A 21,048-nucleotide genomic window follows, 5' to 3' on the forward strand; every position below is an offset into this window, starting at 1 on the left:
CCTGCTTGATAGGATCGATGATGAATGTTTCATCGGTGATTCGATAACATCCGACCATCTTCCACTCCTAGTCAAAACTGACTTCAATTTTCTTCCACAAACAAGACCTGCAATCTATGGGACAAATTATCGTAAAGCAAATTGGGAACTATTCCAAGAACATATCAACCAGAATCTCCCAGAGTTAGGCAATATGTCAACACATAATCAAGTTGACACAGGGATTTCCAAAGTTGAGAAGCTTCTTCAAGAGACCTCAGCCCTGGCTATTCCAAAAACCAGATACAATCCTTATACTCTAACTCTTCCACCGCACATTATCGCACAAATCAAATCCAAAAGGAAAATGCTGAGAGTATAAAAGATTCAGAGACCCTCTCATCAACACAAAGTACAACAGACTCTCGGCGGTTATAAGGTTGGAAGTGAACAGGCTGAAACAAAAACAGTGGATGCGTGTCACCTCCGACCTTGACTACCGAGATGGTGCTGCATTCTGGAATAAACTCAAAGTCCTAACGAAACAAAAAAGTCAGCCACGACCTCATCTCATAGTAAATAACGTCATCCTCAACAATCCGCAAGACAAGGCCGAAGCTTTCAAAAATACACTACAGGCCACCCTCATCTCCCCAAACAACCCCAACTTCAGCGAAAGATCCAAAAGAGAAGCCGAACGGAGAGTGGAAGATATATTCTACTACCCTCAGCCAAATGATGGGCCACATCCTCACCCGATGATGGCCCCTGTGACTGAGGACACCGTCAGACAGATGTGTAGCATTGGCAAAAACACATCTCCTGGCCCAGACGACATCCACAGAAGATGCCTCAAAAATCTTCCACAGAATATAATCCCGTTGCTCACCAATATTATCAATACATCTCTATCACTGAGTTACTTTCCTATTCCTTGGAAGGTTGCCAGTACAGTCATGATCCCAAAAAAAGGGAAAACCCTCACCAACCCTGAATCGTACAGACCCATATCACTTCTGAGCACCCTAGGTAAAGTCTACGAGAAGATCCTCAACGAGAGACAAGAGAGAGAGAGAATTCCTAGACGCTCACTTCCAAATTCCAGATTACCAATTCGGATTCAGGGCTGGTCACTCCACACAAAATGCATTGGTAGAAGCAACAACCTTCATTTCACAATCAATTAACGAAAGGAAACACGATCCAGAAGGCATTCGATCAGGTCTGGCACACAGGACTGATCGAAAAACTCCACCTTGCTGGACTGCCCACACCTTTCGTTAAATTAATAAATTCCTATCTCTCACATCGGACAATCAGGATCAAAATAGCTGACCACCTATCCACTCCATTCACTTCACAAGCTGGAGTACCCCAGGGCTCAATACGTGCTGAAATTTTATACACAGTTTACAACAGTGACATTCCCCGCCCACAGCAAGGATCAGAGTCTCTCCTATTCGCTGATGATACGGCCATCCTTACCTCGGGTTCTCACAGGGAGCGTGGACAGCAACGGTTTGTATTCGAACGGTCGCAACACTACAACAACATGGTGCAACAAATGGAGAGTGACCATAAACCAAGCAATACTTTTTAAATTTCCATATTGTCGCGATGTCCGGGGCCGGATATAACTTTTGGTAGAAGACCTCATCTTCAGAGCCTCAGTTCTCTACTTGGGCGTTCGCTTTACAAGGACTCTCAACTGGAAGGCTGACGTTCAGGAAACCTTAGATAGGATGAGGCAGAGGTTTAACCTCCTGAAAGTGCTGTCCGGCAAACTGGGCGGGACATATTCTAAAACTTTGTTGCATACATATAAAACTTTCGTCAGACCGATAGTCGAATACAAGGCATGCGTCCATATCTCAATCAAGACACACCAACTCAATGCCATCATGACCACCGAACGTCGTATCTTAAGATACTGTATGAGGAAGGACTGGTCGTATCCATCAGCCCACATACACGTATTAGCCAATTATAACACCAATAAAGGACAGAATCCTAATCCTCAGCAGGAAGTATGTCTCCAATATCGCAGGCAAAGACTGCGCGCCAACAACGCTGTTAAAGAGCCGTTCCTAAAACTTGGCTGGTAACCCCTGAAGTACCTAAACTGGCATGCTTGACAGCTCCCACTTCCTCTTGTGCGTTTTTGGATCTTCCCAGATCGCTCACACAATAGCCACTTTCAGCTTCCCCCCTGCTTCTTAGTAGTCCACTACTTCTCTACAACATTTCACGCGATTGCCGTTTACCACGCCCCCACTACTCCGAGAAAAAAAAAAAGGAGTAACCCATTCCTTGAAGAGGCCCAGGCCTAAACAAGGTAAAACCGATCTTGTCATGTCATGTATAGTGTAAATAAATTTAAGTGTAGTAAGGCTGTATATAAATTAAATAAATAAAGAGTAAATAAAATAAGTGTTAAGAAGATTTAATAATAAATAAAATAGTGTAAATAAAAGATAATAAAAACCTAACAATAATATATTGTAAATTAGTTTTTGAGTAAATGACAAGATAGTAAAAAACTTACTATGAATTAAAAAACTCTGTTGTTTCATTCTGTGGCATTTCTCTTATATTTGCATCGTTTATTATAAGAAGAGTAAATTTAGGAATTAGGAATTTTAAGAATTTTAATCATTTTTTATCAATTTACTTCATAAACAGTTTCTTTTACAATTTTCCACATTCTTTTATTATTATTTTATATTTTTTTATATATTTTTTTATCATATTTGATCTTTCAAAGGCAAAATTGGTCCCATCCTTGTTTTAAAACAAAGTTTACATATCCTTAAAAGAGGTACAATGGCTTAACCAAATTACCCACCTTACAGAATGAAAACTCATCCAATCTATTCAGTCGTCCAATCTACTTGATATTTAAGACAAGTTAATACGATTGTTTTTATCTTTCCAATTCGGTTTCTGTCACTACCTGACGTGGCCCAATTTAATCTGGAGAAACACCTTTTTGTAATTAATAAATATTATTATACAAAATGAATGAAATTCTCTTTTTTGTATTTTAGAAATCATGGCAACAAAAATATTGCATGTTATTTAAAGCAAGCAAATTCGGTATGGAACGACTAGAAGTGTATGACGCCGTGGACTCCAAAGATTATAAGATTATAACGTTAGAAAACTGTATAAAAATCAATTCGAAGTCTCTCACGACGTTTGTAATAACGTCCAAATCGGGAGTTTACGAATTTGGTGCTCTAACAGAACAATCCATGAACGAATGGCTTTCGGCAATACAATCCGTCGCGTTTCCAGACGAAGTATCCAAAATGACATCAATCGAAGAAGACAACGATCTGTATTGCTCATCTGGAGAAGGAGTGTTCAACGTCAAATTGCACCCTTCACCGGTGTCCATAAACTGTGGCTTGGAGAGTAAAACTTATACCTTAGTTCTTACATCGACTGCCTTACAATTAAGAAACATAATAGATAATAAGCTCCTATTCACGTGGCCTTATTGCTACATCAGAAGGTACGGCTATAAAAGCGGCAAATTCACGTTCGAAGCTGGAAGAAAATGTGAATCTGGAGAAGGCACATTTTACCTTGAACATCAAAATCAACAGGAGATTTTTAGGTACGTATAATCTTTAGTTTTTGTCGTTTTTCATTTTTAATAGTACTCTAAGAAGACGGATTAAACGTGGAGTAGAGTTTTTACTTAAGATACCTTGCAGAAGTTGCTGTTTTTTAGAGGCAAAAATTGTTTCTTAAGTTCGAATCAAAAGATGTTGAATTACTGTTTGTTAAAACATGTAAGAGGACTCGCATTATCGTAATCATGGAGAGAAATTGCTGCTACAGAATTAGTTGCTATAAAAAGGCCTTTCGTTTGTCAATTTTTGTATGACTATTTCATTTCTAAATATTTTTACTCGGTAACAAACTTTTCACGTCGTTTCAACGCTTCGTCATCTTGTTAAAGTGAAATGAATAGTTCTTTCATTAGAAAAATGGTTATCTTCAACTGTCTCGAAATTTTGTGCCAAAAAACACTCTGAGCAGAGTTGTTTAATTACATGTACTTTAAATATAATTACAATTACATATTTAGAGAATATACTCTGCTATTAAAAGCTGTTTTAAGCGTCTATACTATCAGATCAACGTAACTTAAATTCTGGACTCTTCAATTCTTTCAATTCCCTTGTATTTTCATCACAATCCTTCAGTTATATTTACATCACATTTGAATGTCTTTTCACTATTTTTGAGTGAAATTATCTTAGTCAGAAGGCACATAAAAAATATAGTGTCAGTTTTAACAAAATCTAGCATTTCTGTTAAAGCCTTCGTAGGTAACTTTGTCTACACAAATCATTGGATTTATACTTTCATACAAGAAGTTCCCCCTTGTTGTGCCTGGCGGACTAAGAGTATGACCTGAGTATGATTGAATTAATTCCGCAGTGTTTCGCTACTTTTTCCACAATTCTTTACCTTACACGTTATATTATATTGTAACCTCGGGAACCTCTTTTGGATGGTGCTAGAAAGGTCGCCTATGGAGACACTGCGAACGGCAGCTAGATGGTTGGTGGAGAGCGAGTCGGGGGTTCGAAACTAGCTTTTGGAACCGGAAATGGATCCAACAGAAGAAATAATAAAGATGCGACAAGATAAGATATATTAGAAAAGACAGAGAAATAGATAACAAGAACACACTACACACTACATAAACAAATAATAAATAATATGTTCGGTGTAATTCGTCCACCTACTTACCTACAAACATATACAGCTTGATCTTTCTCCTGAACACTTATAGATAAATTCCCAGAGAAAGAAATACGTCTAAACTCATAGACGACGCAACCAAAACTCCGTCTAATCTCTTAGGCTACCCAACGAAAAGTGATTCTCTCTTTTTCAAATTGAACAAACTATCCCCTAGAATAGAATCATCTCCACTTAAAGAATTCCTTCTTAACAAGAACCAACTTATTTTCATTTTCGGCGGAAACATATAAACATAATGGTATTTTTTTTTGAAAGAGAAGGAAACCGGCAAATAACTGTACAATATTGAGGGAACGGTTCTCTTTGAAGTATAGCTATTTGTAAGAAGTTTAAAACATTTTATTACTCTCTTCCCAGCGCTATAAATAAAGGCCTAAATGTTCTTTGTTCCCAAAAATTTGACGACGAACAAGGTTGCTCTCAAATTTATAACAAAGCAGCAATAAAGTAAACTGCATGTTTCGGTAGTTCTTTTAAGGAATAAAAAATCTGAAAGATATAGGAAGAATTAGGTCTATAAAGAAACAAAATTTCAAAGTACCGTTACCTTTTCATAAAAGACTATATCGGGACCTCTCATACGGCGCAAAAGGGAGATTTTTTGATACGGTCATTGGCGTAGCTGCGGTAATTGCAAAGGGTTTTTAAATTTAATCTTAAAGTAATATATAATGATTAGTTACTAATCTAATTATAAAAAAAATGTTACAATATTATAATTATTGCTACTTACGTTGATTTCCAATTGATCTTGTTCAATGGGACTACTGCGAGGTCATAAAGCACATCAAAACAAGAAAGCTGGAATATTTAGGCCACATTACCAGAGGTGCGAAATATGAGATATTAAGGCTCATAATGCAAGGTAAAATCAAGGGTAAAAGATCCATAGGAAGACGAAGAATTTCCTGGCTGAGAAACCTAAGAGAGTGATATAGTTGCAGCTCAGTAGATCTTTTTAGTGCAGCCGCCAATAAGGTACGGATAGCTGTGATGATAGCCAACCTCCAATAGGAGAAGGAACTACAAGAAGAAGAATGGGTACTCCTTCTAAGTGTATGTCAGAACATTTACTTCTCGAATTTCATTTCTACTAAGATCTAAAAAGATAAATATAATATTTGATGCCGTGTTTGTTACTGTAGCCACAATTTTTTCAGGGTTAATAAAATATTTATCTTACAAAATTTTCATTTTAAGTGCAATATTGTTATAATCGTTCACAACATAAAGCTATTGGTGTTCTGGTGTAACCTGTATTGATCCAGGGACATGTTACGCCCAAAAAGCTCCTTTCTTCGTTGGTTTTTAGCTAATGTGTCGGTTACGCCATATAGTGTTATTAAAGCATCTTGCTAATCTATTTGCTCTTTGTACTTGATCTCTTACTTCTTATTAAACGTCTCCATAACTGGACAGTGTAATCCCTAGCTACTTTATTTCCATTACCTGTTCAATGCTTGCTTCATCGACTTCCAGTTTACATCTTAATTGGTTCGTTACTGATAATTATTGTTCTAGTTGAAATCGCCATGTTAAATTCTTTTGCTCTTGTATTAAATCTGTGAAGTAGTCTTTGAAGGCTATCTTCATTTTGGGCTACCAATATTGCATCTTCTGCGTAACAGATAATTTTAATTTTATTATTTCCCATTCTGTATCCTCATCCTTTATTGAGGCTGTTTAGGACTTCATCCATTATTAGATTGAATAGGATAGGGCTTAGTGAATCCCCTGTCGTATTACATTACTTGTATCTATAGGTTGTGTAAGCTGTCTATCTATTCTGACTTCTAAATGATTGTTTTGATAGACGTTCTCAATTGTTTTTATAATACCCAGCGGGATCTCTTTATTATACAAGAGACATACTACATATTTAAGCGTTACTCTGTCAAATACCTTCTTTAAGTCGATCAAACATAGGAATCCGGATCTACTGAATTCTAATGCTTTCTCTGTAATCTGTTTTATGATTGAGATTAGCTCGCTTGTCCTTCATCCTTCTGGTATTTTATTGTGTCTTATAATCTTGTTAATTAATGTTGTCAGTTGATCCGTCATTGCCAGATATATATAAGGTTCTTGAACTTCTAAGTGGAGCATAGAGCTTCAGTGAAAACGCGCCATCGGGTTCTATTTTGCGCTAAGGCCTTCACCTCATTCCAAGACTTTCCTTGGCCTCTTATCTCGTCCATGATGGATCTTCTCCAAGTTTGTACTGGGCGACCTCTTTTTCTTTTCCCTTGGGGATTCCACTCTAGGGCAGACTTTGCGATACTGGAACTATTTTTTCGGAGTGTGTGACCGATCCAACCCCACTTTCTGGACTTAATTTCATTTTGTACCCTCTTTTGTTCGGTCAGGTGTAGCAGATCTTCGTTTCTGATGGTGTTAGGCCAGAATATACGAACAATTCTTCATAGACATTTGTTAACAAAGACCTGCAGTTTGTCTGTGAGGGTGTTTGTTACTTTCCAGGTTTCACATCCGTAAAGTAGAACACACATGACATTTGATCGGAATATTCGGATCTTTGTCCTTGTAGTATACTCGCCAGATATCCAAACAGGGTTGAGCGTGTTCCGTCATTGCCAGATTTCAACAATTCATTTGGTATCTCATCTTTAACTACAGCTTTACTGCTATTTAGTTTTTCAAGTGTTTTTTGTACTTATTCTTGATTATGTGAACTTCTTCGTTTATTGTAATTTCTGTCTATGGTAACTTGCTCATAGAGATGGGTTATGCCTCGGAACAGGACGGATTCCGCGATGACAACCAATGCGAGAATAAGGAAAACGAAAAATATAATACAATATAATGAATGAAAATATCGGCAAACACAGGTTTGTTGTTAAGAAGCTTGTGTCAAAAAGCCGAGAGTACTTTTTGCTTTTTTATGTCGTTATGGGTGGAATATCATGACGAATTTTACCGTCTAATACCGTCTAACTAAGTACTGTTTAAAGCACAACGCCTTGTTTGAGTGAATTGAAATGAGTCGCTATTACGTATAATCGTACAAAGTACAATTCCTTTATAGATTTTAATTCAATTACATCTACAAATTACTTTGAGAAAAAAGTACTTAAATACAATTAAACGAAAAAAAGTAATTGTAATTATTAATTACTTTTAAAGTAGGAATTACACAGCTCTGAGTGTCGATTGTTACCCCGTAACATTACTCCAATTGTTTATTTTTTTAGGTGTCTAGCAACCAAGATGAAATCGATGAAAAAATTGCTCTCCGGTGAAACGTCTCCTCTTCTAGACTGTGGAGAAGATCAATTCCAAGCAGCGTTGCTATTAGCACCGAGATCTAGAACTCCGTTAGTGCCCTCCCCCACGATACCATCGTTGCAATCCATATCAGACTCATCAATATCCAGTAAATCTCAGTTGTCACAAATGAGTAGCATTAGTAGCGAACTTGAGTCTAAGAATATCCCGTTTTCGTTGAAAAGTGTAAAACCGAACAAACCTCCTAGAAAGTTTATACCGTTGAGCAAGCCTCTTCCAGAACAAGATCCTACGTATGAGCCGATTCAGAAGTACGACGAAATAGAATACAGAAACAACGCCTGGCAAACTCTTGGTATTGACGCCCCAGACCACACGGAACAAATTGCCGAAGAAGAAGACTACATGTCTTGGGGGGAGATAAAAAAACAGAAAGAAGCCATAAAGAAACCTTTAGCTCCTACCATTATTACACAAAATACACCAGTAGATACCGGAGACACGTACGACAAGCTAAACTACTTCGGATCAACGAGCAAAATAAATTCTAAGTCGCCGTACAAGCAAGTTTTTCCAGTTCCAGTTAACCCAGTATCAGAACCTCTTTCGTATAACGAGTACGACGAAGTTCAGTGCTTCACCGAAGAAAACCAAGGCAAGAAAGATCCAAACGACGATAAGGTCAACCACCAGTTTCACAACGAAGAAGCTTATGCCGTCATCAGTAAACCAAAACGAGTCTAGTCAAAAATTCGGTTTTTAGACTGTAAGGAATTAAGACTAAAAACGATTGCTTTTAAAAAATGTGCCAAACAGGTAATTTCACTCAATTTCGTATTAGAATATAAATATTTTGATTGATTTTTTTATTTTTATAAAAAAATAAGCGAGAAGTTGGGTTATTTATGCGAGATCTGAAAGAGATAGGTCTGTGTGCTTTACAGCAGGGGTGCCGAAACACTCGAGCGTGAAATTTTATCGGAAACGATCAAGAAAAAGTGAATATGGTCCCTATTGGTGGAAATAATGATAACTTATAGTAACACACTTATAACTTTTGACAGTTATAATAAATTTATTAAATACTGTTAGCTGAAACGAATTATTTATCAACTATCTTAAATTTTAAAACAATCTCAACTGGCGAGTCCAAACCTGTTCACTTTGATTACGGCTTTTAACGGCCGAAAAACCAATCGGAGAGCGTTTTAGACTTGTGCACGCGTATTATGCACCGAGTTTATGGTCTCTTATCTGCATATGATGCGAAGAAAAACTAATATTACAAAAATAATATAATATGTACACTAATTTGGGGTTTGCGAAACTGTTTAAACACAGTAATTTTTTAGATATAGTATCAGGAGAATAAAAGAGTGCAAAGACATACCGATAGAATAGTGGAGCTTAAAATCAGAATAACACGGATATGAGACAAAATGTATGCAAAAAATAACAAAAATATATTAAAAAACGTTTACACACCAAAAAGGAAGTTCTACGGCAATGGAAATATCGAAGTCAATTACGAAGACTGAAAATAAAGAATACAAATAAAGAAGGAACAGTATAAATTAAATTTAGGTGGTGAAACAACAGGTCAAAAACTATAGGACTCCACCGAGTAGGATTTTATTCTAAAAATATTTTTAATTTTATGAACGAAGAAGAAATATGTTGTCTTATATATGTAGTGTTTAATAATATACATTAGATTAAGGCATCTGCCGCATATTTCTTGTCTAGGTTTGAAAATCTAATGAAATATAAAATGTAATAATTTCTTTATAGATAGAGTGATAATATGACTGATACTCAATATTTTAATGCGAATTATTCTTTCGGACATGTCGATTATTGTATATTTAAACAAATTACTTAGTAATCAATTATTTAAAATGTCGTCACTATCTCAATTGGCAAATCCATACCTGTGCACTTTACTCACGGTATTTAATTACCGATTCACTAACCAGGGTGTTTGGAGTTTGTAAAATTGTGTAAAGACAGCAATTTTCTAGAGTTAATATCAGAATCGACTTAAAAATCGGTTTAAAGTGTTTACAAGACAAAAAGTATCAGAAAAATATGAAATTAAAAACATTGACACCAAAATCAGAAGTTCTACACCAACGGGTATGTAAGAAGCAATTAAGAGTATTCAATAGAAAGAATTCTCGTGATTTACTCCATACCGTCGCTCAAATAGAGTATTTTTAGCGACGGTATTTTTATAAGTCAAATTTAAGTGATGAAACGAAAGACCAACACTGACTGAACTTTTATTATTAAAACACTTTAAGTTTTATGAAATGAGAAGAAATGGATGTTTTTTATAGCAATGTTAATAGGATGCATGAGAGTATAACGTATTTGTCATCGTAGAGGTCCAATTTTCTTATGCAGCCTGTGCAATTTTATGAAATAATTTGAACTGAAATACGAAAATAGCTTTCTTCTTGGTGCCTGTCTTTTAGCTTTAAAAGTTTTATTTGTTCTGGCAACAAGTTTCAGCCCATATTGGGCCTCATAAGGTAGTAGTAGAAAATTAAAACTGAGAGAACTGAGAGAAAAGGCAAAATTTTTTTAACCGAATTTTTCTCTTTGAGATTCTCATTCGCCGTTGTTGGAACAAAATTGAATTAATTTTTATCGTCAGTGAATTTTATTAAGTATTTTTAATCATCTTTTTTCATTCAGAGAACATACTCACCTGCTGAAGGTTGGGCGAATTACAGGGAGTATCTATAACTGTCCAAGCTCTGATTTTAGGGTTGTATTTTTTTTTTAATTCAGGTGTTAAGGACAAAGCTACGAAACCATAGAAGTTGAAGCACAAGAAAGCTCCAACACAATTACATGTATCGTGTATTTCACTAGTGCAACAATCCGAATTTTTTGTAGAAAAACATTTACAACCTTAAATTCAAAAACAATATATATAGTCAATTATTATATCTTGAATGAAATCAATTATCTAAAATTTTAACACAATCTCTACTGGCGAGTCCAGACCTGTAGACTTTGCACACGATAGTAATGACTTAAGGAACGTTTTAGACCCGCACATGTGTGTTATTTGGCGATCGTTCGCTCCCTTATCTGCATATGATGCAAATGAAAATTAACTAATAATGCAAAAGATTTTAATCGTAAATTGTACAGTTTCGAGCACCCCTGCACTAAAGTATTGGTAAAAATGATTGTTAAATCTACTGTTATCATTCTATGTCTTTATTTATCGGACATTTTAATTTACTGCTAATTCTAGTATTTTTTGAATACTAAAAATGTATCAACAAGCAACACCTGCTTCTTTTTAATACCTTCCCATAATCCAGTGTCGTCACTACTTTGTCATGTGATAACCAGATAACAAAGAGAAGGATATTTTAAAACAATTTTTTTTGTGGTCACGTTTTATTTTTTGTTTAATTAAATTGTGCATATGACTGTAAAGAACAACTATGCTTTTTTACATAAAAGTGCTTGTTTGTTCGTTCTAACGTTCACTTATCTCAATTAAATGCTAAGACATGTTAAGCCCATCTTTATCAATTAATTTGTCTATATATATTTTACACATTTTAGAAGATAATAAGAGTGATAGCAGTATATTTTCCCTCTGCAATTATATATCTCTTACAACTCAACTTTTATACAATTTTACTTCTAAAAGTAAAAATTTTTATGAAGAAACTATTAGATATTTTCTTTTAAAAGAAAGCCTCAAGAAACATTCCATGTACTGACTATATAGTTTAACGAAATTATTATCAATTTGATATTATATATGAGAAAAATTTATAAAATTAGCTACTAATTTTAGTGAACCTGATTTTTAAAATTCTCAATCTTATTTAAAGAGATACCAATCGGAGAGTTAGACCTAAATATGTTTGACAGTAAAGTATGTCAACTGTCAAAATGTGTTTAACAATTAACTGCTTTTTTTAGTCAGTTGTCAACTTTATTTGACATGAAAATTAAAAACTGTTATAAATACTTCTTTATTATTGGTATTTCTTTACCAAACGACATTTTCCACAATGTGATACTACAATTCCATCACATTTTTGTATTTGAATATAAGTATTGATATAATAAGTGCCTTATTATTTTTGTATTTTTATTAAAAAAATAAATATAGTAAATATTATTATATAAACATTAAATATTTCGCAAAACATTTGGTTTACCACTTTAAATTTTAATAAAGTTATTTGAAAAATGTTCATATGTAACATTTTAAAAACATTGTGCTCATTAGTATATATTTTGTATGTACCGTAACGAATATTGTGTTTTTCATACCATACAAGATTTTTTTTTCTTTTGAGACCTTTTTGTAGTGCTAGACCGGTACTGTGCAGAAAATGATCTAATCTTTCCGTTCAATCTGGTAGGATTATATGGCAAGTAATATCTCATATAAAACACTTCTCATTCAGTTCATTCCTATATTGTTTGTGTTTTCTACAAATAAAAAAAATTATTCATTCAAATACAGTTCTATGACATTAGATTTAGAGATCTATCGAGAGAGAGATCATTGAAAAGAAAACTTTAAGAGTGCTGGTATGGAACATAAGTGCTTTAAACTTTTAAAAAAATTATCAGCTCACTAGACAGAGAACAATTTGGTTATTCTCTGCACAATACCGGTATAAATCCAATATATACTACCTGAGTTTGCATTTGAACAAGTTCTGTCTGAGCAGTGCAATTATGGCAACGATTATTTTATTTTGAAAACACTATTTGCTTGATAAACATTCCTCTTACTTGTTCTTTATATTTTTGGTAATATGTACTAAAACCCGTCCAATTGTCTGAATATGTATGAAAACCACTCTATACAAATATAACAGTATTTTAAACACTACTTACTTTTTGTAACATTATTTTACCATTTACAAACTGTTATGACAGTTTGTGCAGTTAGATTGAACATTTACAATTCTATTTATGCCTTCAAACTATTGAACAACCAATAAAAATGTTTACAGTTGTTTTTATTTAAGTCATGATATTTTATAGCAGATGATACTTTAATGATTTCTTGTGCTACCATATGCTGCAAAATTGCTTTTACATAGGGAATATAGATGCCGTAATGTTGAGCTTATAGTATCTGTACAAAAAGAAACATAAAAGTTTGCAGGCACTAGTTTGTATTCTAATTTTTTTAATTTTGCCGCCTTATCTTAACTAAAACAGACTTTGTGAAAACCTAATCTAACCCTATCTGTCAACTGTCAAATAATTTATGTATGTTTCAAATTGAAAGTTAAACTGGTTAAACCAATATTTAGAGGTCAGTTCCTTTGTTTTCTAGTGTAGCACTTTCGAGTGTAAATGAGTGTAAGCTACACTGGCTAATGTCTAACGAAAATCATGGCTGTGACACTAAACAAAGAAACGTTTAGTGTAGTTAACCTTTGAGTTGCGATTTAAGTAAGGTTATTTTACGACTTATCTCTAGAGTTTTTGTTTTGTTTTCCTCTACTTTCGATTTTTGTTCTTTAATTTAAATAAAGTTTATTATAATTAGCTAGGTATTATTAAAAAAAAATGATAAAAATGAGTGATGAAATAAAAATATCATCTCAATTTAAAAGAAACAACAAAATAAAAAATTAAATTAAATAAAAATTCGTAGTTACTTTAGTTTTTAAAATTGCTAAAAGTTTTTTAATGTTACAATCACATCTGACCGCTAAACAGTTGACAAATTCGGTTTGATGATACTGAGCAAGAAGAGTGTAACGAGTGTAGATAATCACCCTTATCAGAAGCAGGTGTAGATTTATCGACCTAGTGTTACACTTTTTTGCTACACTTTTCAGTTGAACAGAGTGGTGTAGCACTACACCTTGCCAAGGAACAACTTGTGTAGCACTTCTACACTTTTTTGGAACTGGTGCTACACCAGAAAACAACGGAACGGACCTAGTATCTCATTTTTATGTTTCTTCTTTCCACCCATTTTCAGTTTTTGTGTTTATATTTCCCTCTATATATTTTCAATTTTTATTTATTTTAAGCTAGCAGAAAGTATACAATAACAAAAATATTTCAATCCTGTACATATACTAAAAGCTATTCACACCAACTTACATTGAAAACCATTCACATGTGCCAAAGATGTAACAAATTTTTGGCTTAGATAAGAACCATAATTGTAATATGTAGTAATAAAAATGCCATGTTACTTAAAATGTACTTGAAATAAAGAACTACATTTTTACAATCTGTTTCAATCATCTATGTTTTTTTAAACCTTTCTTTGTTTGTGTTCCTTTCATCATTATCATTTTATTAATGTTTATTTCTATGCGGGGTGGGCTTCTCTAATTAAATTTCTCCATAAGTTTCTATCTTGGGTCATACCAATATTAATCCCGTTTACCGACATGTCCTAGATCTTTGATTTTTTTATCCTACTGCTCTCAGGAACTTACAAATCAGCAATTATTATTGGGTATGTTTTGAAGTTAAACATGTCTGAACCATTTGAACTTATGCTTGGAATTAATTGGAGCAACTCCTAGACTTCTGAATCCAAAGTTAAACATAGGCCTTCCTTAATTTCTTCCATTTTTCGGTCTTGAGCTTACTGCAGCCAATTCCCAGTTATTCTTTTGACGTCGTCTATCCATCGTGTAGGTGGTCTACCTCTGCCAGTCGATATGTACGATTTTTAAGCTATATCTTCCACGTAATTTTAAGGTTAAAGATGCTACTGTAGTAGAGAAACTTTTTACTGCTTATAATGCTATTTTCTGTATACGAAAAAGTCAAAGCCTCCCGTTGTTTCCGTTTCACTTTTCTAATTCCATGACCGTTATCGATCATTGTATATCATGTTGGCTACCATATTGGCTATTGTGACGTTATTGACAGCAGCTCTAAACAATAATGTCGATTTTCCGTACCATTGTCTTAGATTTTTCAGCCATGATCTTCTACCAGGACCACGTTTACCTTGGTTCCCTGAATGATCAGATGTAAAAGTTTATATTTTTCAGAGTGTCTCATAATGTGACGGAAGTATTCCAGCTTGCATCTCTTTATTATATTGACCAGTTGTGTCATTTGATTCAGGCGTCTAAGGACCTCCTTATTTCTAACTCTGCCGACCCAGCTTATTCGTAGTAGTCGTCTATATAACCACATCTCAAAGGCTTCCAAGCTGTTAAGCATCGCTTCACTTAGGGTCCATACTACATACCGTAGCACTGGAAATATATAGCAGCATATCATTCGAACGTGAAGGTCAATGCTAAGATCGTGGCTGGAAAGTACGTTCCTCATTTTTACAAAAGTGGCTCGGGCTCATTCTATACGGCTTTTAATTTCTACGGTTGGATCCCAGCTTACATTGATATTAATGCCGAGATACACGAGTTTCTCTACTCTGTCCAGTGTGGCATCTCCGACTTTTATACTGTCATCCTGTATATAGTTTTGTTTGCTATCATATATTTAGTTTTCTTAACGTTGAGTTTTAATCCATACTGATGTTTTATTTTGTTCGTTAGATTTTGAAGGTCTTCTCCGCAATTAGCCAGCACAAGGTATCTATAGTTTCACTACCACCTGATAAAACACTGACCCGATTTCAGTTTTTTCAGACTTTACCCGCGTTGTTTTACCTTGCTAACGCCTATCACATCCCATTTAATTTTCGACATTTCTGCTCCCATCTCTATGATTCTTTCTTCTATTGCTAAGGATCTAGCATTAAGGTCGCGGCATATTATCATCCCAGTCCAGCAATTGGACTGCGCGTTCACATTTTCATACATAGAACGTTTCAGTTTGGTGCGGTGAAGATGTGTTCTCGCTTTTCCAAATATTTTTTTTATTTGCATCATGATAGCATTTATCATTGTATTTATATAAAATTTCTTCACCGCGTACGAGTACAATTAATTTTTCGAAATCCATTTTAACTTAATCCAAAGAGTATTTAAAAAAAAAAAAAGAAGAGGTATCACTTCCGTGCAAAAGTCCTAATTGTTTATCACATCCGTGTTTAATTGTTACAAAGCAATGAAAACACATGCATAAATGACAAAATAGCCTCGAAAATTATTTTTTTAAATACTCTGTATCAAAATCAAACAAATACCTAAATACGAGGGGAAAACGACGGACTCCGAATTCACATTATCCTTACCAACAGGTTTCGACTCGTTCCGTAGCGGTCGGCATCCGTAAAATATTGTTTTCAAATATACTGAACGGAAGCGTAAGGTGTCTGATACGATACGTTCCAGACAGTGTGAATTGTTTTAAAACCATTTAATTAAATTTTTCGGTAACTAAACGCTACGGACGGGAAACGCAACGTTCATGATAATATGCCACGATCTTTATAGGTAGCAATGTTGAGTTTTAAGGGTTTTCCAAGTTTGGTATGTTTACTTATCAGAATCTTGTCTGATTTCTTTCTTTACCAGTTTACCATTGTACCTAAGACCTGAAGATGCATAGCAAATTATAGTATGCAAAACCGGTCGTTTGTGGTAGAATAAATATATTGTGAGTAAGTCTTATTCTTATTTCTTTTACCTATTTGAAATGGACTCACCCAGGCAACATATTCAAGATTATCATTTTATTTGTTGTAACTCCATCTTTAAATGAACATTAAAAATACTGTTTTTGTTCCACTAAGTTTTAAATGTATTTCCACAAGAAGTTGTCTCCACTGTTCCAAATTATGTTCTAAATCCCTTTAGGTATTTCCTACTAACAGTACATCATCAGCATACATTAAGCACCAGGAAATGTTACCCTGTAGTTTCGCTGTTCCAACACTAATGAGAATAAAATAACGACTATTATAATCACTGATCCTTGGTACAACCCTACTTTCACATGAAATTTATGTCCCTCCCACACCTGTTGCTACTCCTTCATACATGTCTGGGAACTCCTTTCTTATTGAGCACCCACCATATAATTGTTTGAGGAGTTTTCTTTTGCTTGAGTTCATTTATCAGTAGGATAAAGGCCAGAGAAATGTGAACAATTCAGTCCAATAAACGTTTTCATGTATGACCTATTGCAATTACCATGACAATATCTAGGAAAAATAAGAGCCCTCGATAATAAGGGTGAGTATTTGATTAGTGTTATGGAAAACAGATCAAAAGGGAAATATAAATTGCCTGTTATGACTTAAAAACATATGACAGAAGGTCTAATCATAATAAATTGCTATTACAACACCATAATATCACCAACGTTTTTAAGTCAAATGTACTATTTAAACACCTTGACAACTAAAATATTTTATTTTGATAAATTGATCCCAAGTTAACTCAACTGTTCATTTATTAGTCTTTTTAATTTGTCTCTAGATTTTTTCCCTGTTTCATATAAATTATATGCATCTAGTGATTATATTAAGACAAGAAGCTGACAGTTTAATATTGTGATATTTTGAGGAAGGTGTCATGTCTGTTTGATTTCTGTTGAACTATCGATATCTTGAAGGTTAATGTTTAAATGTCTTATCCATCAACGCCCTAATAAGAAGCCCAATTCATTAGGAACTAGGTACATAAAATTATTCTGTTGAAATTTTATTTTGATATTGGTATTGTTCTTGCTTTCCCTGGGTTTTTTGTATATAATCTAAATGCAATATCAGGTTTTTGAAGTGGTAAATCAAGGTATAGTTCTTTAAATTTTGATTCTGAGATGAGTGTAAATCCTGCACCAGAATCGACTTCAAATGTTGCCGGTTTGTTTTCAATAAGCACTGTGACAAAATTTTTTTGAGCATCTCTGTAAGATTGATTTTCATCTTCTTTTTTTGGTGCCTATCCTCTGTGGATGTTGGCAATCACGTTGGTCCATATAACTTTGTTGACAGCTGCTCTAAATAGATGTATGGTAGTCATTCCTGCCCACTGTCTGATCCTGATGTTCTTCAACCACGATGTCCTTCTGCGCCCTTGAGATCTTTTGCCTTCTATCTTGCCTTGTAAAATTAGTTGAATTAGTTGATACTTCCCATTGCGCATCACATGCCCTAAGTATGTCATCTTTCTGATTTTCACGAGACGCATAATTTCCAGATCTTTATTCATACGTTGTATCACGGTGTTGTTTGTAACATAATGGATATAGGAAATTCTGAGCATGCGGCGGTATCACCACATTTCGAAGGCGTAATCGTTTGGATGTTGCCTCCGTCAAGGTGCAGACTTCGACTCCATATAAAAGGGTAGAAAATACATAACATCTCAAGACTCGTGTTCTTATATCAATGTTCAGGTGCATATTACATAAAATCTTCCTGAGGCGATTGAAGACAGTTCTCGCCTTTTCTATATGACATCTTATTTCCTGTGAGTGGTCCCATTCCTTATTTAGGCTGCATCCAAGGTATGTAATTTTGTCGATTATTTTCAAGGATTCATTATTAGCTGTGAATTGGTGCTGTATTACGTCGTTTTTACTTACAAGAATTTTGGTCTTCTTACAGTTTAATTTCATGCCGTATCTGTCACAGGCTTCCACTACACGGTCTATTAATGTTTGCAGATCCTCCGCTTTATCAGCAATCAAAACCGTATCGTCCGCATATCTTAAATTGTTTATGATTTCACCATTGATTTTTATACCTTCTCTTAAACCATCAATAGCTTCCCTGAACAGCATTTCCGAGTAAGTATTGAACAAGGTCGGTGATAAAATGCAGCCCTGACGTACTCCCCGTTTTATCATGAATTCTTCTGAGGTTTCGTTGTCTACTCGTATAGTTGCCCTTTGCTGTAACTATAAATTTTTAATTAGGCGTAAATCTTTGTCATCAATATTAGATTCTTTCAGTATCTGAAATAATTTTTGATTTTGCACCTTGTCAAATGCTTTTTCAAAGTCTATAAAGCATGCGTAGACTTCGCAATTTACGTCTCGAGCTCTTTGTATCAATACTTATATAAAAAATAGGGCCTGTCGCGTTCCCAGTCCGCTTCTAAACCCAAACTGAACACTGCTAATGTTTTTTTCAAGTTTTCTATATATGCGAGAGTGAATAACAGAAAGAAGGATTTTGAGTACATGGCTCATTAAGCTTATAATTCTGTAATCAGAGCATCTGGTGGCATTTGCCTTTTTGGGGAGAGGGATGAAGGTGGAAACTAGCCAATCTGTAGGAAATTCTGCAGTTTCATAGATTTTGTTCAGTAGACTCGTTAGGAGTTTGAGTTGGTTGTTTTCAAATAGTTTAAATATTTGAAATAAGAAAAACAAAAATTAATTTGCAATCTGTCACGTAAGATTAATTGTGTTTACTGGTTGTATATTGCTTAAAAATTTTTTCTAACATTGAATAGTAAACCAGAATCACCTTTAATATCACAAAAATCATAAGACGCTTTTGATGTTGCCATGGTAACTTTAAAACACATGCGTTGTTGAAAGTTAAATTTAAACACGCTAAGGCGTACTTTAAATAAGCAAAATGGGGAACCAATAAAAAAATAGTATTTTTGATTGCTACCTGATTTCACTACTTTATATTAAGAAACTATATGGAAGTAATAGAAATAAATAAAAAGAAAACACACTGAATGTATATATTAACTAAAACAATTATCACAGTTTGGAGTTATAAACACATTTACAACAAACTCATAAGAAAATTTATTTCACGCTTTCTTTAATGACTTCTATACACCTTTCCAAATCGACTTTCCTAATACTTTCGCCTTTTTCAGCTAGAATTTCTTCAATATTCCGCTTTCCTTCCAGATCAGTAAACCATTTTAAATTATCTGCTATCAAATGGTTGTTTTTACAACCTTCACAAGTCACAATAACAACACCCTTTTCATAAGCTACTTTAGATATAAAATGGCTGTTGTTGGTGCTACAAACTTTACATTTGTAGCCTAAAAATAGTTTTCCTTCGACTTTTCCAATAGGTTGTGCTTTATTCGTAATAGAATCACACTTTGGTTGAATAAATGTAGTACAATGTCTTAGGAACTTTGGTGGTTGGGGATGTGAGTGTTTTATTCCATTATTTACAGTTTGAAACGTCGATTTCCTGATGGTACGACATAACATAGTAGAAATGGATCTTGAAAACATTACTGCAAATTAGACAAATACGTCTATTTATGAATAATTATTAAATTAAACTTTCACAAGAAAAGTGGAATGATGAAATTTTTGACTTTAACCTAAAATTTTCAAATCATAGGGGAGAAGTTAGTTACAATAAAATTCATAAGCGGATACAAGGATTATTGCACAGGGTTTTGAAATATGCGCAAAAATACAATTTTCCGTTATATGAACTTTTCTTTATTATTACCATATCTCGAATATGTTTACTTTTAATCACATCTTTACAGTGTGTTTAAATCGCCTATTGTACCATATCTTCTCTTCATAACGAGAAAAACTCTCATAATCATAATCGCAAGAACAAATTCTTAAATAAGATTATTTTTTGCAGTACAAATGGTATAGTTTTCTATTAAGTAAGGGAATAAGTTATGGTGTCGATATACATTTCATCAATAACCATAGGTTGATATTACATTTGGGTATGCACCAATTGATGATTACCCTAAAAGTAATTCTCACTCAATTCTGTTTTTATATTATTGCTTGCTTTAATTTTTAGCTTATATTTAAAAGATTTGAAATAAGGCAAACTTATGCCGAGTATAAAAGAGAATGATTTCATTTCAACAAAAAGCTTTTTCTAATGCTGGCAATATAAATCAGAAATGTAGATATTTTTGGATTCTATGATAGGCATCACGTTTAACAATAAATTGTACTGTACGTTGCTTATCTAGAGATTATGGGTTTCTGTTTCATGAAAATGAAATTTCATTTATTTTTTATGTCTTGGAATAGAATTTGGACACAGTTCCAATTGAATTCCATTACAATAATTCATCTGAGTTGAGTATTTACCACAAAAATCTTTTTGTGGTTTCTCCTATAAAAATATTTTTATGGGGCAAATTCTGAATACATAATTATATAAAGGCT

At 34.0% G+C, this 21,048-nt stretch overlaps 2 protein-coding genes across 2 annotated transcripts in view; one reads left to right on the forward strand and one right to left on the reverse strand.

Annotated features, from left to right (window-relative positions):
* Positions 1 to 8,883, forward strand: part of Dok (docking protein homolog) — a 29,149-nt gene extending 20,266 nt beyond the window's left edge. Inside the window, exons 2-3 of the mRNA XM_072537045.1 lie at positions 3,027 to 3,601; positions 7,977 to 8,883. Coding sequence (XP_072393146.1) covers positions 3,027 to 3,601; positions 7,977 to 8,754 — 1,353 coding nt within the window. The 3' untranslated portion in view covers positions 8,755 to 8,883. The remainder of the gene's footprint in view (positions 1 to 3,026; positions 3,602 to 7,976) is intronic.
* A 10,797-nt stretch (positions 8,884 to 19,680) lies between these two features.
* Positions 19,681 to 20,106, reverse strand: LOC140446327 (DNL-type zinc finger protein-like). Its single transcript, XM_072538868.1, has one exon. It carries the CDS (start codon positions 20,104 to 20,106, stop codon positions 19,681 to 19,683), a length of 426 nt encoding a protein of 141 aa, XP_072394969.1.
* Positions 20,107 to 21,048: the final 942 nt, after the last annotated feature.

Source organism: Diabrotica undecimpunctata, chromosome 7 (genome assembly GCF_040954645.1).
Source record: "Diabrotica undecimpunctata isolate CICGRU chromosome 7, icDiaUnde3, whole genome shotgun sequence".
Classification (NCBI taxonomy): Eukaryota; Metazoa; Arthropoda; class Insecta; order Coleoptera; family Chrysomelidae; genus Diabrotica; species Diabrotica undecimpunctata.

Bases quoted from the DNA above. Each gene is read 5' to 3' on its own strand.
- LOC140446327 (XM_072538868.1), bottom strand. From the start codon at position 20,106: ATGTTATGTCGTACCATCAGGAAATCGACGTTTCAAACTGTAAATAAT.